At 42.1% G+C, this 16,656-nt stretch overlaps 1 protein-coding gene across 1 annotated transcript; it reads right to left on the reverse strand.

Moving 5' to 3' along the window:
* Nucleotides 1-82: 82 nt before the first annotated feature.
* Nucleotides 83-16,367, reverse strand: dusp3a (dual specificity phosphatase 3a). Its single transcript, XM_067487247.1, has 3 exons — nucleotides 16,024-16,367; nucleotides 9,419-9,651; nucleotides 83-6,311 (listed from the first exon to the last, which is right to left on the reverse strand). The coding sequence occupies exons 1-3, from the start codon at nucleotides 16,200-16,202 to the stop codon at nucleotides 6,082-6,084; spliced, it is 642 nt and encodes a 213-aa protein (XP_067343348.1). The 5' UTR covers nucleotides 16,203-16,367; the 3' UTR covers nucleotides 83-6,081.
* Between the last annotated feature and the right edge of the window lie 289 nt (nucleotides 16,368-16,656).

Genomic DNA, 16,656 nt, shown 5'->3' on the forward strand with positions numbered 1-16,656 from the left:
GGGTAGACACTGATCTCCAGCTGTTTTTGCACAATACACATGAGGCATCTCTTTGGTGGTCAAAGCAATAAGCCACTCATGATAAGATGTTAATACATTTATTTCTTAAAACATAAGAAAGAAGGGACTTCTCCAAGGTAAGAAAAATTGAAAACAATTGAAAATCAAGTGCACTTACACAATGCCTCATTCTGTGTGGGACGTGGCCCTTCCTACTGCGTGAAGTGAGATACACACACTCAAAACTTATCGAAAGTCAGTCTTTCCTGTAAGGCTTTTGGTGGGGTGCTGTGTCGAGGGATGTCATGGGCGTTAAATATATAAATGCATGTATGGATTATCGCCTTAAATAGCCTATCCAACATCCCAACCACGCCCTCTGTGACATCTGAGGATGAACACATTCCACTCGTGGATCCCATTTTCCTATGGGTTTCTAAGGTCCACAGGAGACGTGAGGAGACGGCAGTGAGCTCACAGGGGACAAAACTGAGAAAGGGAGCGAGGAGGAGACAAAGAGGATCAAAAAAAAAAAAAAAAAAAAGATAACAAGGACAAGAAGGAGAAGAAGAAAAAGGAGGACGACACTGGGGAGGAGGTGAATGAGTAGAAGAAGTAGAAGGAGGGAGAGGGGGGAAGAGGATGAGAGGAGTAAAACGAAGAAGGAGGAGGATGACGATGATGGCGAGAAGGAGGAGGAGGAGGGAAACCAGCTCTAGTTTCTAAATTCGACTTGGGCCAAACAGCATTTGTAAGTAATGCGCCTGGTTTGCTTGAACACTTTGGAGAGTTTCCTGCATCGTGGGCAGTTCAGATAAGTTCAGCCAGATGTTTTTTCCATGACGTGAGCCATCAGCTGTCAGTCACAGAGGCTTTAAACATCTCAGGTTTTTGCCTACGTGAGCACAGATGTCTGAGCTGCACCACATGGGACTGTACACTGGAGCAAAAATCACAGGAAATGTGATTTTAATGCAATGAAAAAAAAAAACAACAACTACCTGTATGTATCTGAACCATTTAACAATCCTCCTCTAACAAGCAGGATTACAGTCACCGTCTGGCCACCATCATAAATGAGGCCTCCCACAGCAACATGGATAATGGTACAGTTAGCTGGAGAAGTGGGTCACAATCACACTTTCACAGATGTTTCAGAGGATCCCACTGTACAAAGAAAATACCCCTTTATTTTATTAGTGGAGCAAAATAATGAAACCTATAATTAACTTTTGTTCTGTAGCAGGAGAAATTGAAACACTGAGGAAATTAAAAGCCATGTTTAAACTCTCAAGATCTAATAGAAACAATGTCACAGCTACTGTTTATACTCTATTAGTAATGACAGTAAAATTCATAATGTTACACACTCAGTATATAGAACAATATACATCGATGGCATCTCACATTTGACATTTAGTTACACATAATGTTTCTGAGTAAAACCCATAACATGATAGTGGTTCTCTTTGACATTACAGGGGTTCACATTCAGATGGAAATGGCAGAACACACCGGATGGAATCACCGGAACCATTTGGTAATTAAAAAAGAAACAAGATTGGCTGAGAAGCAGGTGGCAGTGTTGATCGGAAACCAAATGCATGCAGGAGCGTGATTCATGCAGATCTTTGTGTCGCCGCATAATGACGTTTGTCCTGTCAGGGGTCCTATCGGGTCTGTGCAGACAGCCGAAGCTACAAGGTTTATGCGGTCATCACGGACCGAAGTGATCAGTATTTTTAAAGATTCACTTGGTACCAGACTGTATAAAATGTTGTTTCCTTGTGTGTGTTGAGGAGGAGGGCAGGTGCCAATATTTGTGTAACAGCAAAGACAGAGGTCAGTGGTTCTGCTCTGGACTTTGCACTCGAAATTAGACTCGAAAAGGTTCTTAAAGTTTGCACCGAACAGTGGAACTACTGTGTAACTGCAGAGAAGAGGGTCGGAGGCGCCACTTTAAACACGGCCCTCATTTCTTGGACCTACTGTATAACAGGCAGCAGCAGTTTAGTAATAAATAGCAGTCATGCTTTTATTTTCATTGCCTCAAAGCTCGGAAAATCGTGCAAATCCGTTGAACTGTAGTGTTCTAGACAATCTATTGTTATCGGTACAGTACACAGTAGTTACACCGTAAGTATTCGCACCTTATTCTCATCTTGTCACCACGAAAGGTTGCTCATTGTTATCAAGGAGCAACCAAATATGTATCCACAGCTCATGTGGAGATACACCGTGGTTAGAAGTACACAGTAAACATTTCTAATGAAATCTGGGAATAGAAGATTCTCAGATTCCAAAGCTAAGACGCATCCTTTTTTGAAACACGATGCAAACAACCTATTAGAACACAGAAATGAAAGGCGACAGGTTTACACACCTGCCCATTTGTTTGCACCTGGCATTCGTCTCAGAATCCCCAGAGACTCTTTCAACCATCAGGACGAAAAATATCTAATGCTGCTTCCCATCCACATGCTCCAAAGGCTGCTGTCAGTTTGATTCAGAAATTAGCAAATGAGGAGCTTTGATCGGACTGAATATTTCATCATTGAGCTGGTTAGAAGAGCCTGTGTGGATTCTAGACACATGTTGAAACATCACCTGCCAATTATCTTTTACAGGACCCTGTGATGATACATCAGGGGCCCAAACTGGGGTTATTACGTTTGCAGCTCAGATTGCACTGCTTCACGGATCTGAAACATTTTGAAGTGTGACGTGACCACATGACAAATGGGACCAAAGTGTACACAACAACCTGTGCACCAACCAGCACGGGACCATCGCTGGGAGCCAGAACCAGCTATTGAGACACATGGCAGTGCTCTGCAGCTGAGCTCGCGTTTGTGATTACACTGTCTTCTCTGACCTTTCCCTCCTGGCCAACAATGAGTGAGAGGCTGCAGCACCACTGGACATTATAATGCATGTTTGAGAGAAAGAGTAGAGTTTATTAGAGCATCTTGCTGTATAAACACATGGTCTCAAAATGGCTCCACTGTCTTTATAAATCTGGACACATTGGGCTGGAAGAATGATAAAAACATTTTTTCCAGAGCTCCTAAAACTAAGTATTCCAAAACCAAATTGATGGTATAGAAAGAAAATAATTGCTTGAATAATTATTGGTCAGTTATCCAAATAATGTAGCTGCTGATTCATTTTCTGCAGCCAAATCTGCTGCATAATGTTCCCAAGTGCTTATGTTTTGCAAATGAATAAACAATGCAATGAAATGAAAAGTGTAGCTGAAATAACTTTGTTCTGAAGCACCCGATGAAGAGATGAACATGATGCATCTCGTGCTGCCACCTGCACCTTGCTAACTGTATAATTCTGAATCAATTATGGAAATTTCACGACGACTGCATGCTACGCTTGGGTGGAAAGAAAAATAAAAAGTCAGTAAGTTTTGCACAATTGTGACATCATCACAATTACAAAGAACTTTTCACGTGCACATCACGCTTGAATGTGCATGTATTTAACTGTGGAAGGAGCTTTTCAGAGATGTCATATACAAATATAACATGATATATAAGACATACTCACAATACCTACAGGTTATAGACACATTGCTCATACATTCATATATGTCAGCACTTAAATATGTATATACAGTATACATGTATATATTCATATGTATACAGATATATCAAAGGAGGGATAAATAGTGGTTTTAATGGTGTGAGCTCCCCTAGTTACCATCACCAATGAGACAACGATCTCCCAGGATTCATGCCAACATGCCTCAGGCCATTTGTTTTCACTGTGTGGTGTGTGGCTGCACTCGAGTGCTGTGTGCAAACTGACGTGGCCTCTGATTTGCACTTTTTTTATTCTCACAATGTCCATACGTACGACGTCTCTTCTGCGCCTCAGGTGCGAAAAACACTTCATCACACTGTGTGTGTGTGTGTGTGTGTGTGTGTAAGAACAGCCTGAAGAGTCATGTTTGCATGTGATTACATTCTTGTATATCTGATCGGGGATTGACATATATTGCAATGCTTATAATACATACAAACAAACAAAAAAGGCTTTGTGATTTGACCCTGTGTGTGCATACAGTCAGGCATAATGAATTTAAGTATGGCACACACACTGAGGAGTGACACATGTAACATGCTGTGTATGGACCTCCATCAAACATGGTGAATGGCTGTGTCAGGGACTGGCAGTGGACAACTCTCTGGCATGATGACTGGAACGTCCTCTGGTGATGTCTGACAGTTTACAACTAGACGAAGACCTCTAGTTTGAAAGTAGAACACGGATACTGTCATGCTTTTTGTGGAAGCGGTAATGCGTTTGTGTTGGGGATATTCTGTGGAATAGTGTGAATTGGGATGTTGCCATTACAAATCTGTCTGCGTCGACTCAACAATACTTGAATAATCCAAAGTATAATCCCTGTTTACCCTTCTGGGATGCTTGATGGGAGGCGGGGCTTAAAAATACCATCTAAGAATTCCCTGCTTAGGAATAAAGTATTAAAATGCTTCCCACCACACAACCTGCCTCCACTGAACTGGCAGATTGTGTTGTGTTGTTGCTAAAACGGGTTATCAAGCATTTACACAACATGCAACTTAAGACAGCACTGGCTCGAGATTCTCTGCTGCATCCAGCCTCCTCCTCCCTGCTCTGCTGCACTCTGCTACACTGTAGCACACTTTGGTTATTAGTATTTATTGTGATATTATCAAATTATAATAAATAAGAAGCTGTTATTAACCAATCATTTGGCTTCGCTTATAAACAATTTGAAGCCAAGTTTTTGAAGTTTTGTAATTTCTCATTTAAAAATTTATGAAAAATGTTGCATACTGCAGCTATAACTAGAGATGTACTGTGGAAATCAAAGAGTGATTTAATGAAAATCTGATCATTTCTCCACGGAGCTTTGATGCGTTTTGTCTCATCGGGCGTTACAGCGCCGCACTGCTTCACAGCCGGGTTTTTACTGCGCTGCATTCTGCTGCATAGTAGAGGGAGAAGTGAATAGGAAAACTTACTATAATACTATAAAAACAATACAGCATATTACACTAAACAATTCTTCAGAAATCAGAAGGAAGAGACTCACTCTGTTGTGCTGTTCTCAAGAGGCCTTGACAGCGACAGCACCTCTCCACATTCATTTTTTAAAATGCAATGTCTAGTAAACAAATATTTGATAAGACTTATAAATATAATATAACTAAAGCTTCTAAATGTATTGTTTTTTAAACTTTAAAAAAAAAAAAACACAAATCTAAATTAAAAAATGTGACCAACACTCACACCTCATTATTTTTAACCAGCTTGACCTTTGCTTTTGCTTGTTGCAGCTTCACCGATTCTGCTGCTGCATGTCAGAAACCAGCTGCTGCTGTCAAACTAGAGGCCGGAGAGTCAAGGATGCTGACTGAAATTCTACGTAGAGGTTACACACAGTTTGCATTTAGAGTGAGAATAGTTTGTGCATTAAAATGTGATCGTAGGAGTTAAATCATTTGAAGGGCTGCGTGGACGAGCAAATCAGTTTTCATGGAATGTTTGGAATTTTCCTCCATCCATTCACTTTCGATATTTAGTTTGTTTGGAATTTATAGAGTACTTCTGCTGGCGGCGACGTCACTGACATTCCTGGCAGTGGAAAACTATGGAATGATTGTGCTATAATCTTGTTTATAGAACTGTTTAGGTAAAATTTAAATTCTCGCGTGTCCGCGTGTGGCAATTGAAGGAATGCTTTAAGATCGGGACAACGAGCGAGACGTCAGAGTTAAAAAAAGGGGGTCTGTTTGCACTAAGTGTTGGAGATAACGTTCATTGACTGCCATCGTCTTACAGAGCAGCAGTGACAGATGTGAATTTGAAAGAAATCTGCATGTGCATGTGTGTGGGACTCTGTGTGTGCACGGGGAATAATTATCTACACAGACAAATGCATGTATGTTTGTGTTTCTGAATACCCTGGGTGTGTCAGATGGGTGCTGGTTTGGTCAGGGTGGGGTCCGTCTCCGAGAGCAGCTGAAGCCCGTCAAAGGCGCGACGGGGCAGAGGGTCTCTCCATATTTACTCCTGCTTTCATTTGGTCTTTAGTTTGCCCACCTCCCCATTCAGGCTGCCCTCCTTTGCCAGCTTCTCGTTTAGTTGGCACAGTTGGCGAAGGAAGCCGTCATTAGGCCCAATTTCTCTCTTATGCCTTACGGTGGCCACTGCCAGCCGGGCATCCATTTTATGGCGCAGCATGAGGTAAGCAACAACCATGGTAGGGGAGCGGCTGTAGCCTTCTCTGCAGTGTACGTACACCTTCCCTGGGGGACACAGAGGGAGAACAGCAGGAGGACAGCTACTGTCATTTTAAGGTGTCTGACCAAAGCAAACAACATTCTAGTCCTTTTCTAACCATCCCATCCAGAATTCTTCAAAAACTACTTACATTTTGACAAAAGGTCGAATAGCAGCTTTTAGCAATCATTGCCCAAACAGGAGTTAATTCCTACGTGTGGATGGAGAAATAGTGTGTGTGTGTGCAATCAACTCATCAAAAACTACAAAAGAGAACATCAGAGACATCATTCAAGTTTCAGTAGAAACTGTAAATGCTCTTTTCTTTTTGTTGCATAATTTAGGTAATGTGTTTTAGAAATGAAGGCCGATTCCCATATTTTAGGTTATATCAGTTAGCATTTTGCTAACTTAAAAGCATCAATGAAAGCATTATCGCCACTGGTATAGTCACATGGCAGGATTTGCAGCCAACTAACTCAAACACATCCCCCCTTAACTTTTCTTCTGCTTGGTACGAACAAAGACATGCAAGAGACGTGTTTCTATTACAGCCGAAATGCTCACATTTATGGGTTCTTCACGAATCAGTTGTATGTGATTATTTTGGCTACAGAAAAGATGACATTGCCCGTGTAAAACCAGTGGTCACGGTGCTCGCGTGTTCACACGATAGCCAGTGTTCTATGATTCACTGAATGTGGGTGCTAACACACACCGTGAACCTCAGCAGCAAATGCTCGGTTTGCTCGATGGGCATCGCCACACTCTCCGATCAGCGACAATCGCTCCCTAATCCTACATCAGCAGAGGCATTCAGGGACTCTACATATAGGTCAGTTGGGTTTTAACTACGTCATCTGGTGAAAGTATATAATATATTTTAATATACAATGCGGAATAGAAAATATCACAAAGAGTGATTTTTCAATATCATGTAGCCCTAATTGAACTTTGGCCAAATTAGCCATTAGCAGTTCATGTTTGGATGGACTTTCTGTGCAATTTACCCAAACTGCAGTCGTCGCTAAGGAACCACATCATTTGCCGGTGAGCAGTAGCTGCGAGCTTTACAGCAGGACCCACAACCTACAAGCTAATGTAGTATAATGTCGAGCAGTTGTCTCCAAATCTATTTAATCAGTGGAGTGCGCATAAATATATCTGAGTTACAGATGACTTTAATCAAGAAAACTATAAAACTCTAGGAGAAAAGTGAAGAAAAAAAAACAAAGAAAACCAAAGAGAGTGAGTGTGGCTGGGGAACACATGCTGTAACCAAACTTGCCTAGAGCTGCATTTTCTGTGCCAGCAGATGCCAATCCAAGACCCAGCCTCTGCTGCCGATTTCACAGGGTCAATGCGCTTAGCAACAAACGTGTGCCGTGTGTGTGTGTGTGTGTGTGTGTGTGTGTGTGTGTGTGTGTGTGTACAGGATTGATGCGTGTTCTCTATGCTGAATTTTGTTTGGTTCTGGGTTTTTTCTGTTTGTGTTTCCCTTCTCAGGTGCGTATCTGTCGAACTTCCACTTTCATTACAGCAAAGCCAAAACCCCCACGAGGGATTTCACTTTGCAGAGCAGCTGGTGTGTTGGGCTCAGGTCAGATCTGCAGAATTAGCACTTTTTTTGGAAACCCAACACTTTTCTGTGTCCCTCTCCTTGTGTTACACCCAACATGTCCCTGTTCTCCGTTGTATAATCACCTTCTATCCCCTCGTTCTCCATTCTTCACCAAGAACCCTCCTCTGCCAATGAAAGGACCTGTTCAATACCTAATCACCCTGCCTGCCACAGATCAATGTTGATTCTCGTGTATCCTCTTGTTAGACACACCCGATCTTTGGCTCACTGAATGCTCGCACTCCATCACACTAGTTGTTTTCTTTCATCCCTCTCCCCCTCACGCCTCTTGTGATTACATTTTTTTTAAGCATGCATTCTGTCAAAGAATGTTTCACTCTCTCATTCCTATTCACTGTGTGTGAGTATGACTGCTCAGACGTACAGCATGTGACAAATCATGCTGGATTTTAACTTCTATCTATTTTCATCCGTTTTCACCATGAATGTCGTGAAGAGAAGCATGCATCGTAATCCTGTGTCGTTCAACGCGTCAACATGACAGACAGTGGACTCCAGTCTTCACTTCAGCCATACTGAACCTCTGAACCACTAGTTAAATCTTTCTAAAATAAAACAAAAGCATGCGCCTACACCTCATCTTGTTGTGTATGTGTGGAGGATCAACTGTAGGTGTATGTGGGGCTCATAGTTTTGACTAATGTCAGTAAAAGGTGCAAAATGAAGCTGTGAACATGACTACGGTGGCCCTGAGAGCCCAAAGCACTGCAATCTGAGAAAACGCATGTAAATAAAAAATAAAACAAGTTCATCAATTTGACACCACAGGTGCAGCATTTAGGCAACAATGCTTTTCGGTGCCAATACTGACAAGAAATCTATGCAATGAAATAAAGGGTTAACCACACGAATTAAACAGGTTAGTCCATTTATCACCTGCATGTGACTGAAGTTAGCTGCGGCTTTGGGAGAACTAGAGGTGGGGGAGGGCTGAGATCTCCTGGGACTTATTGTTTCTTTTACTTGTTTAATTCTGTTACCCAGTCCAAAAAAGCCTTATCGCCCGTTCAACCAAATTAAGCCATCGTCGGGAAGAAAACTAGGTGGATCTGGCCTTGGTGCTACTGTTGAATTGTGCATAGATCCTTTTGATAACGTAGACTTTCAGGGACATCGTCTGATAGTGGAATGTAGAACAGGGCTCAGGAGTGTTTCAGATTTAGCCGGAGATACTCAGAGCTCTTATGATTGTCTCCTGTCTTCCCTTTAAGACGTAAAGCACTGAAGCATACGGAGATTCAATCACCTAAAGATGCTTTAACTCAAAACAAACTAGTTTTCTTAACTAAACTTATGGGAAGAGGTTACTTTATAGGGAACACTACCGAAGTGAAAAAGGGGGGGTGGGGGATATCTCTGGCTTTTAGGTGCATTTGCAGGAACTGATAAGATGTGATTTTCTATTCTAATGATCTGATTTTAGTCCACTTTCCATCAGTGGAGCTTATCATCTACAGTATCATCACAGTTCCCACTTCAAATCAGTCTCACCTTTTCCATTATTGTGTGCGAGGGCCTTGTCGATAAAATCGGCCCCCTCCTCAAAGAAGGCACTGAGGTTGAACTGCTCGGTGTCATTGGCCTGGATGCCGTGGTACGTGATGCCTGTGCCGGCGTAGAACTCTGCACTGGTGTTGACGTGCATGAAGGAAGTACCCTCCGCCACATTGAGGATGTGCGTCACTCCCAGTTTCTGCAGGCGCATGGCATTCTGGGCTACAAACCTGAGCCGGCAAGATGAGATACGTGAATTAGAGTAGAAAAAAATAAAATAAAAGGTAATGTAATTTAGTAGTTTGCTGACTTCTGTGACAAGTTTGTAGACGAGTAAAAACTACTACAGTGTCTGGTGATGATGAAAAACAGCAAAATGAGACATTTTATAGACCAATAACAGCACTGACAATAAAACCGGACAGACACAGGTTTGCAGCGTCTCAGCACAGTTTATTTTAAAATGAGATTTTCACAGCGTCTCTGCATGCATTTTACCGAGCATGATGCTGACAGCATCACAGCATCTCTTGCATCACAGCCAAACAAAAACAAACATATCTGTTGGGAGGGGTAAAAGCAGGGCTTGCATGTGGTTGCTTTGCAACATTTATCAAACCTAAATGTCCTTCTAAATTGTAAAGCTGTCTCGATAGTGGCCACTAGCAAAAGTGACATTTTAAAGGCTGATTTTATTTATTGTAGTTCGACCTAAGCTCAGGATGATGCTGAGCAAAGCTCATTCATTTTATTTACACCTGTAATTTTTCTGCAGTGACATGTCAAAGACATGGTCGCCATTGCTCACTGTGCCACATAATTACAGGAAACAATACATCTTTTCTATTGTACTTCCCTTCTGCCCTAATAAACCTTTAGGAACCACAAAGCTGCATATTATGCCTGCTCTGTATATTAGGCCTGTACTGTTCAGAGCAAACAGACCCATTCAGCTAGCAAACCATAACAAAGGAATTGGAGATTTGGCTGCTTTGATGCACTATCCTCTATGAAAGGTGTTAAAAATGATTATAGTGATGTGAAACTGAGTTAAAATTGCATCAGCAATTATCATTCTGAACTAATGGTTCAGTAGGTGACCTACTGCCTGCCAGTGCTGTCATTTTCAACAAGCCATGTGATACATTGGTGACATGTAGTGACCAGAATAAAGGTGGCAGGAGCATAAGTGGCAGTTCAGGGTGGATGGGTGGGTGTCAAAGCAGAGGACTGGTGGTGGAATGGATGAGGGATGGTGGTTGCTTTATGTAGGAAGGAAAGGAGGAAGAAAATGGGACTAAAAGAGATGGATTAAAAATTCAAATGTAAGACAAAAAAGACACATGCAAACAAAGACATTTGCAACTTCGATAGGGAATTATTACAAGCAAAAAATTCTTTATTCATACTTTATTCTTCTTTTGTGCTCTAATAAATCTTTGTCTTTAAGAACTGCATGTTAGAGCTGCACTGTACGGAGCGAACGGACTCATCGAGCTAACAAAGCGCTAAACGATTTGGCCGCTCTGGCCTGCCTGGCAAAATGCCTCCGTCCACGGCCACAACAATCCAACGTGGCCACCGGCAGTGTCCATCGATTCTCTACAAAATTCCTTTTTTGTATATGTTAAAGTTTTATGGAGCATTTAGTTTCACTAATTATCTGCACAGTTTATGTTTAAACAACAAAAGCAGCCCCATATTGTTGTTCTACACACTGTACAGCTGCTAAAGACTTACAGAAGTTGCACAAATCTGGAATTACACCAAAGTGGCGGTGACTTGTATAATGGCTAAGCAGAAAGTGCATCATTGTAAATTTTATAAAAGCTAAAAGCATCACGTGTATTTGTTTTATTCCTATTCAGAGCTAAGAACCATATATTCTCATGTGAAATGCTCTTCCCTGACAGCACTGCCAGCTCTATGTGCTTAAACTCAATATGAGGCTGGTGAGGCGAGGCTGGGTGACCCTGGACAGCTCCCTGGAGGAGGCGGATGCACAGCCCCTTCTGAGAGACTAATAAAAAAACGTTCTCTGCCACCATTTTTTATTAAACCCATAACAGAAGGGATGAAGCAACTCATCTGCTTGTGTGTCAGCTGCAGGGCTCTGACTCACAAATGTGATAAGCAAAGCTCCCAGTACATTCACGTTTTCCCCCTTTTTAGTCTTTTGTGCATAAATGACTGAATGCATGTTTACAGGTGCAGTATGAGCAGGTGCAGCAACAAAGGTGCAGCGTGTGCATTTGCAGTGACTGTACAAAGCACAAATCAGAGCACTACTGTACTTCTACACAACACGATGCAGAGGTACACTGGCTGGTACTCTTCCTATTTACCTGTCCTGTCCCGGGCTACTCGCCCTGGGATCTGCAGTCCCACAGCATGCATTATTAAAGACCAGCTTCGCAAAGAGCCAACACGTTCCAACGTGTGCAGCTCAGGGACAGACTTAAGGTACCACACCTTACGTCTGTCCCTGAGCTGCACACCACAGTTTGAGTGCTGACTAGAACGGATCTGAGCGCAAGCGTAAGGAGCTCAGAAAGTACAGCCACTATCCATTTAGTGTTGGGAACATTTTGACTAGTAGAGTGAACACAAGCAATGTGTCAGTGTCTTGTTTACTGAAACTGGCCACAGATCACTTTAAATTTGTGCCTTTTCCTGTTTTGTATTTTATGTACTTTTTTGGAGGCTTTATACAATCAGCTTACAAATTAAATTGAGGACAACAATCAGAGATCGCGCCACGCTCTTCCCGACCACATGTCCAAGTGTCTCTGGGCAAGACACTGAACCCCCAACAGCCCATCCCCATCCCCAGCCGTGCCGTGCCAGTCCCAAGCCCAGCAGAAACTGGGGAGGACACCCTTCCTGACACAAAGCTGGTAGTGTAAAAACTGTCTCGAATCCACATGCGGACAAATGATCTGCTGGGAACTCACGGGATAACGAAAGGACAAAAAATAAATACAAAATGATTATAAATCATCAAATGCAAATCATCATTTTATTATACTTTATATTGTTGCTGACCTAATCTGTCCTTTAAATACTTAATTAATTCTAATTCTGTGGAGAAAAACAATTTCATTACAGCTAACTAAACGTTCGGGTTAGGGTTTGCAACATTAATACCTCTTTTCTACTGCAAAGGGAAATGTTTTCACTAGAAATATGTTGTAAAACGTATCTTATAGTGGCGAGGTGTTTCTGTTTGACCAGTAATTTCTATGTAATTTAATAACGACTAACACCAAAAGGGTTGGTGTTAGTACCATCTTATCAGATGGTAGAAGAGCAAAGATTGAGGGAGGGAGGGCTGGGTAAACCAGAGCAGAGCCTTGTGAGGGAACATCTGATTGCATTTTACCTCGTTATAATGGCAACTAGAACTCAGTGTTTTTTTGAAGGATGTTTAAAATGTTGTTCAAACTGTGTCTCATATACACGTTTTGTCTTGAAGTGTTTGCAAAACTGCTCCAGGGTCAGTTGTTGTCTAACAGCAGACCATCCCACGCTGTAGTGACCCAGAGTCACTCCATGCTCACAGGTGCTTATCAAAGTGCTGAAAAGGGAAAAAGTTTCCAGAAAAGGAGCAAAGGGCTGGGAGCAGTAGCCTGACGGAAGGTTTTAAAACTAATGTGTGATGTATGAAGTTTAGAACCGCACAGGACGGAGACTTGAAACTCTGTCGATGAACTTCTCTCTTGCAAGATAATCAAAACCTAAAAGACGTCCTGGACGCTGAAGCTCCTTTACTGATTACAGTTGAGGTGTTGAAGAGCAGATATTGTCACTTTTGCCACGAGGTTTCATGTTGCAGCGTAACCATGAATATTTCTGGTCAACGAGAAATAAAAAACAAACAAACAAAAAGATATGACACCAATGCTACAGAAATACAAGTAATTCTATCATCCACATTAGCAGCTGAAACAGGAATATTCTGAACTATTAATAATATCTAACTGTGTCATGACCTAAAAAAAAAAAAAAAAAAAGTAATTTATAATACTCTACAGCCTAAAAACAATTAATGGGCCCGATTCCTAAGGGACCCTATGATAAGGAAGAGACTCATTAATATTTTCAAGGACAGCTCAGTGGCCTGCACTATGTATGTACTGCTGGAGCATCGTATCAATTGGTGCTTTTGTTTTGGTTTATTTTGTCCAGCAACTACATTATCTGAGCTGTAACAAAGTACAACTGATAGGATACGTCAGCCAAAAAAAAAGAAAACCTGTTGGGTCTCAGTGGCTCAAACAGTGGATGAGGCTCAGGCTTGAATCAGCAATCAATCCCTGCTTGTTCTGAGACATTTAGGTAAATGGAAGCAAACACTTAGGTTTGGCTGTAATAGTAAAACAAAGCACACAGAGAGCCAACATAAAAATATTACTTTCAAAAACCAATCTAACCTCTGTTCTTCATAATCAGTGAACAGAAGCGTCTCCTCAGGAGAAATCACGAAGCTGAGAGCACATTTGAGTTTCTCCTTCAAGCCTACAGCTATGTGTGATCAGGCTCAGCTGAGCGCATGACCACTGCCAGCACTTTGTCTGGAGACTTGGCAGGGCCGATTGGCATATCCACATTGATTTTCTTGTAGCACTGAAGTACAGTAATGTGCTTGTATTTCATTTGCTCGCCCTCCTCAGCTGGCAGAGACTGGAGCCAAGTGAGGGACTGCATACAGGCACCGAGGTTCTCAGGGGCGCCCCTGGATGGCTTCTCGATCCTGAACTGCTCTGTAAAAGCTTATATAAGATCACAACTCAGCAAAAGATAGTTGAAACTTCAATCTTCTCTTACACCATTTTCTTCACTGGGTGTTCTGACACATTTGACACTTGAAAACTAAAAATGTTTTTTAATATTTGCACAACCTGATGTTTTACAGGCTCCAGAAGAATTTAAATTACTCCGGTGGGTGAGAAAAATGTTTATCCTGTATTTGTGATCTAATTTATAAAGTGTGAGTATTTGTATTCACAATTCTTTTTTATTATAACTACATTTATTTAGCTGTAATAACTTTCAAATATTTTTTTAAAAAATATTGATCCTTCAAAACAAACTCAATGATCTGTGCTATTATTGATCATTTTTAGTGTTTGTGTAAAACAAACACAAACAAAATCTACAAGTAATAATTTTGTAGATTGACAGAAAGACAATCTGCCAGTTTTGCTAATCAGTAAAACAGTAATGGATGTGTTTTAACCAAAGTGGCAAAAAATTCTCTCTCACATTCTTTATTTAATTAAATTGTGGGACAAAACAAGACACGGCATCTGCAAGGACAATGTCAAAATAATGGATTTTCTTCACTGTGACCAAACGGAAACACCCCACCCACTCCACCCCTCCTTCTGCCAATATGTAGGACCTCAAGGCTCCTGTGGCCCATTCAGTGATCAATCCATTCCTTCCATAACTAAAAACGTATTGAAATCTGAAACCAAAGGCTGGCAACAAGATGACACGCAGTTTTCAGCTCATATCACTTGAAGATCCTCTACAAAACCGATGGTGCAGATTCTACAAGGCAAACACAACCTGTCTATTCGTTTGTACAGGAATCAGGGGGAACTGACTTTGCTGGAGTAACAAGCTGCACATTTCTAAAGAGTCAGCATTAGTTCAATGGCACCCAGTCACCCAACAAGCAGGATTTATGGTTTGGCCCCTGCCCTGTTGAATAAACATGTACTGCAGGTCTATACGCAGTGTACGTGTGTGATTGTGCTCTGGACGCATGAGAAGCTGCTGGAATTACATTGCATTGCATAGCAGGTAGCTGCAATGGTCACCAGGTGCACAGTAACAACTGTTAGTATAAAAACATTCATAATCCATAAACTGATTCAAAGCCTCTACAAAATTGAAAGTGGTGACTGTGTGTGTTATTAAAAACTTACACGGCGCTACGAAGTGAAGGGAGACAGGTGACGAGAAAGGTGTGACGTTACCTGCTCATAATGAGAGCGGGAATCTCACACGCACGACTGCGGGACGCACACGCTGTCGAATCTTGTCACATGCTCGCATGTGTTGTACTGCAGAATTATGAATGAGAGAACATATACACACACACACACACACTTATAGACGTATGTGTTGGGGCTCTGCGGCCCAGCTGGAGCGGGGAGCGGCTTGATGAGGACGTGATTACACAGCAGTCTTACTAATGATGGAGGGCTTCACTGAGGAAAACCGCGTCTTTGATATCGAATCCGATTGCGCCTCCAAAACATGACGGTAATTCTTATTATTGTGATCAAGTGTTACGTAATATCCAGCAGGTGGATGCTCGCTGGCGTGAGCGGCTATTTCGCGGACAACCGGTTATTTGTTGACAACAGGCTGTCGTTTCGTCCTCGATGAACGGGTAGACACCACAGATGACGAGCGCGTGCCACGTGCGCGCTGCGCGACATGCGCCACTGTTGTGTCGCGTCTGGGTGGTGGATGGAGAGCGAGCATCTGTGTTATTTCGCTGTATGTGAACGCTGCCCTACCTGTCCGCGGACAGCTTCATTCATCACCTTTGCAGTATTAAATAAATAAATAAATAAACGACTCACGCGTTACCGATGAATATTCTGGGAAAGACCTCGTTGAAGTGTTGAGTCGGTAAACTGTAAAAGCCGCTGCCGTCGGACAGGAGCTCGTTGAGTTGTTGGACGGTAACCTCGCAGGCGGGAGCCGGGACATCAGGCGGTGGTTGCTTCTGTTGTTTTGTAGGACTCAGGTGTTTCTTCATGGCTCCTCTTCTCCGGGACTGACGGTGGAGACCCACGTCCGATTCTTCAGCTGCATGTTAGCCGCACGCACCAGTCGTGCGCACGCCGTCTTCTCTCGTCCACAAGGTGTCTGACGAGGCGGGAGCGCCACAGCTTTTCACCAGCTCTGTCAAGTACATGGTACTGTTTACAAGTAGTTCCGGTCAAAATTTCAAAATAAAGAAACACGTTGATTTTGATCTTTGTGTTTTTATGATTTGTTCTCCGGCTTAAAGGACATTTGTCCTCACATATGGATCCATCTGCCCTTCACTGGAACAGCTAGAGAACAAATAAGTACCCCAAATGTGTACTTAGGTATCCTATAGTACTCGAATAAACGCACTTGTAGAAAGATAAATGAGGTGGGAGTCCCAGATTTTTAAAGTAATACACAGATAATACGAGAAAAACAATCATTACCTTTTATTAACA

This window comes from Channa argus, chromosome 20 (assembly GCF_033026475.1).
Source record: "Channa argus isolate prfri chromosome 20, Channa argus male v1.0, whole genome shotgun sequence".
NCBI lineage: Eukaryota > Metazoa > Chordata > Actinopteri > Anabantiformes > Channidae > Channa > Channa argus.

What these genes read in the sequence shown, in the direction of transcription:
- dusp3a (XM_067487247.1), bottom strand. Translation starts at nt 16,202, where the DNA reads ATGAAGAAACACCTGAGTCCTACAAAACAACAGAAGCAACCACCGCCT. An exon ending in AGAATATTCATCGGTAACGC is followed by an intron (nt 9,652 to 16,023) that starts GTGAGTCGTTTA and finishes TTGCCGGCTCAG; the next exon opens with GTTTGTAGCCCAGAATGCCA. An exon ending in CGCACACAATAATGGAAAAG is followed by an intron (nt 6,312 to 9,418) that starts GTGAGACTGATT and finishes TGTGTCCCCCAG; the next exon opens with GGAAGGTGTACGTACACTGC.